Genomic DNA, 3,539 nt, shown 5'->3' with positions numbered 1-3,539 from the left:
TGTGTCCACAGACCTGGTCCAGACAGCAGAGAGCTGCAGAGTGATGAAGTCCATGAGAAGAAACTGAGTAAGTGGACCTTTGATTGATTCCAGTCTCTAATGCGTCTCTGTTGGTTCCTGTGTTCACCTCCTGTCTTTGATCCAGACTCCACAGCACAAAGTTTATCTGACAACAGACACTTTAAAGCCTAATGATGAACCTGTCTGTCTGTCTGTCTGTCTGTCTGTCTGTCTTCATCAGGAGGCTGCAGGTTATCACCAACATGAAAAGGTATCACACTCAACACTTGACATCACATTTGATCCTGTTTCACCTTCAACATGTTCATCAACTCTCTGTTTCCTGTTTCTCTGCTCTCTCACCTCAACACTGACTCATAATAAACCTGTAAATGTACTCAAAGAGTGTGTGAATATAACTTCATTTAAATATCATGCAAAAGTCATTTCCACACATTGTATAAAACACATACAGTTGATACTGGACTTCAGTCTGGACTCTGATACTTGAATTATTTTATCAAGGCTCATATTTCATGTTTATTGAGGCCTCTGTTGGTCAAAGTGCTCTCATAGATCAGAGGATCATTTCTACTCTGTTAATTAATAACTGAATCAACTCAATAACAATGTTTTATTATGATGAAATAACCAGTCTATGAAGGAAGGACCACTGTAGTTATTTTACATGATCTGAGCTTTGAACTCTGATAATCTGGATTTGTGTGTTATCTGCAGTCACAGAGACAAAGGTTTTCAAAGTGAATCCAACAAATGAGAGCATCTGTGAGTGTGAGGACGATCAGCCAACGGTTTCATGTCAATAATATGAGCCGTGTTCACACTTTATTCTTTGTATGTATGTATTTGTGTTGTATATATAGTGAACGTTACATGATGTGTCTCTGTTAAAGTGTCTGAAGCAGCAGACTGAACACATGTTGCAGAAACTGTTGATACAAAAACTGTTGGAGACAAACTCTGAGATTAACCACAGGTTCAATTGTTTGTCATATGTCATGCTGTATCCATGGCAACGACTGTAGTCCTCATGTTAATCCTGTGGACTCAGCAGTGTCACAGTGTTAACAGTGAGAATTTAAACACATGACAGAGTGAGTGAAGTGTGGGAGGGCTCAGTGTGCAGGTCCACAGGGTGGAGGTTTAGATTGTGAGCTCCCCCTGGTGGTCAGTGAGGTTTACGGCTGCTCTCAGTGTTCCTGTCAGTCTGCTGTCATCCTGTAGGATTCTACTAGAGTCCACAGGATGGGACTGCTGCAGAGGTCTGGGGAGCAGCTCCAGAGTTTTGGGACTAGTGTCAGAGGTTTGTGAGGAAGCTTCAGAGCTCTGGGAACAAGTTGTAAAGGTTTGGGGACTCATGGTAGATGTTTGTAGCTTAGCTGCAGAGGTCTGGTGACAGACCTCAGTTTGATGAAGAGTCAGTAGTGTCAGAGAGTTGCCTGTTAAAGCGTTGCCCTTGTATATCCTAACATTTTGTTGGTCACTTGGCTTTTTCAAATTTAAATGGATTATTTTTGGGGTTTGGACAATTTGAAGACATCATCTTCGGCTCTAATTGACAGTACTTGGTAATAATTTACTCTTCTTTCATTTGTACATTAAACTGTTTTTCGAGAATATCATCTGCAGATTCATTGACAATGAATTAATCATTTGTTACAGCATAAAGACAAGTATACATGTATCTCTGTGTCAGACATTAGCTTCCTTGATGCAGTGTGCACCTCACTGATTAAACATTATCAGTTCAAATTCCAGCTGTGACAGAAAATATAGTGTTGAGTTCCCCTTATGTGACACATAACTCCATCTTGTTAAACCATAATCCTCAGCTGTCAGCACTCACACACATTTTCTTCAGTAAATTCCGTTCTAGTTAAACGTTGCTGTGTTGATCCTTTTCCCGTTGATAGCTGATAGTTTCTCCAGCAGCTGCTGAGGCTGAAGACTAAAAACTGAATTTCCCTCCCTGCTGGTCTTCCTCTCTGTGTGCTAGGACCCATCAGAGACCAGACTCACCTGGACCAGAACCTGAACCTGAACCTGACCCTAACCCCAGCTGTGCGTCCCCCAAGTCTGACCTGTCACATGAACATGGCATCGATGTTAAAAGACGAAAAGTCTCTGCGGCACAGTAAGCTGACATTAAATGTCAAGTGAAGCTGACAGCTTCCCAGTGTAACTGGTCTCCTACTGCTGATATTTAAGTTTAAGAAAAGTGGGCAGTGGAGGCTGCTGATATTTTGTCCTGTTGGGTGAAAAGGACCATAGAGTAAAACTAAAACTACATGTCAGGTCATCAGTCACTTCCTGGATAAAACATGAAGCGATTCTATGATCTGAGATGTGTCCAAACTACAGTCATCACAGTCTGTATGAATATAGGCAGTCAGTGAGGGACAGAGGACATTACAGTCCACAGTGACTGACAACAGGTTCAATCAAACTGAACAGCATCAGGTCCATGTCATCAGAAAATAAAAGTGCATCCCTCTCAAATAAACAACTGAACATGTGTCAGAGAGCTACAGTTCAAGTGATGAAGGTTTTTATTTTAACAGAATTGAGATGTTTGTAAGAACTTGTCAGCTGTGTGAAGATGTAGAGTGAAAGATGGTTTTCAGATTGAGGTGGAAGATGTTCAGTGACTCTGCTGTCCTGACTTCAGCAGGAAGTTCATTCCACCACTGTGGGACCAGAACAGAGAGGAGTCTTGACTGAAATGAGAGACCACAGGGTCCTCTGAGGGACAGGGTGGACAAAGGTCCAGAGGAGAGGAGGAATGTAGGGTCTGACCATGGCTTCTTAATATTAAGGACCAGGTCCCTTCACTTCCATCACGAAATACTGTCTGTCTCGACCCAAGCAATGCTCAAACATCGATCCAAATTGATCTACACTGAGTTTGAAAGAGAGACTGAACGTTTTCAAAGGTCTCCATGCTCCTCTCTGATGTTTACATGTTCTTTTAGGGCAAACTAAACCTTAGTTTGAAGTGCTGTGGCAGGTCAACAGTGTCAAGCCTTAGCACATTTGGACTTGAATCTGTTATTCAAGAATAAAATTGGCAGATTCATAGACATTTGACAATGACAAACAAGACTTATCGCAAAGACATGATTAAATGGCAAATAAAATAAATTTTACTGTCCAATAAAACCTTTGAAATCAGAGACAGAATTCTTGTATGTTTAGTAAATGTCAGTGTTTCTATCAGTTTCCAGCAGCAGAGAGAAAAGTCCCCTGTACCCAGCTGTGTGTCCATGAAGAGTGATGCGTCTATGGGTCGTCTGTTTGACTTCAAAGATGGACGTCCTTCTTCTGACCTGCTGTAAGTGAATGAAACTGTTGATTGAAACAGATGAACTAACTGTTCTGATCCTCAGTCATGATACACAGAATCAGGTGTCCATCATTTACAGTGTTGTTTACATCTGGTTTTCATTCTGATTAATCATGACAGAACACGTCTTTAACTAACTGGTCTGTGTGTGTTTTTGTAAATGATATAAGTTCTA

At 41.2% G+C, this 3,539-nt stretch overlaps 1 protein-coding gene across 1 annotated transcript in view; it reads left to right on the top strand.

Moving 5' to 3' along the window:
- LOC126390438 (NLR family CARD domain-containing protein 3-like) overlaps positions 1 to 3,539 on the top strand; it is a 12,136-nt gene that overhangs the window by 3,093 nt on the left and 5,504 nt on the right. Inside the window, exons 2-5 of the mRNA XM_050044744.1 lie at positions 12 to 67; positions 242 to 271; positions 2,018 to 2,155; positions 3,239 to 3,352. Coding sequence (XP_049900701.1) covers positions 264 to 271; positions 2,018 to 2,155; positions 3,239 to 3,352 — 260 coding nt within the window. The 5' untranslated portion in view covers positions 12 to 67; positions 242 to 263. The remainder of the gene's footprint in view (positions 1 to 11; positions 68 to 241; positions 272 to 2,017; positions 2,156 to 3,238; positions 3,353 to 3,539) is intronic.

Source organism: Epinephelus moara, chromosome 5 (genome assembly GCF_006386435.1).
Source record: "Epinephelus moara isolate mb chromosome 5, YSFRI_EMoa_1.0, whole genome shotgun sequence".
Taxonomy (NCBI): domain Eukaryota; kingdom Metazoa; phylum Chordata; class Actinopteri; order Perciformes; family Serranidae; genus Epinephelus; species Epinephelus moara.
Note: the sequence above shows the minus strand (reverse complement) of the source record. Positions and strands in the feature narration are given on the sequence as shown.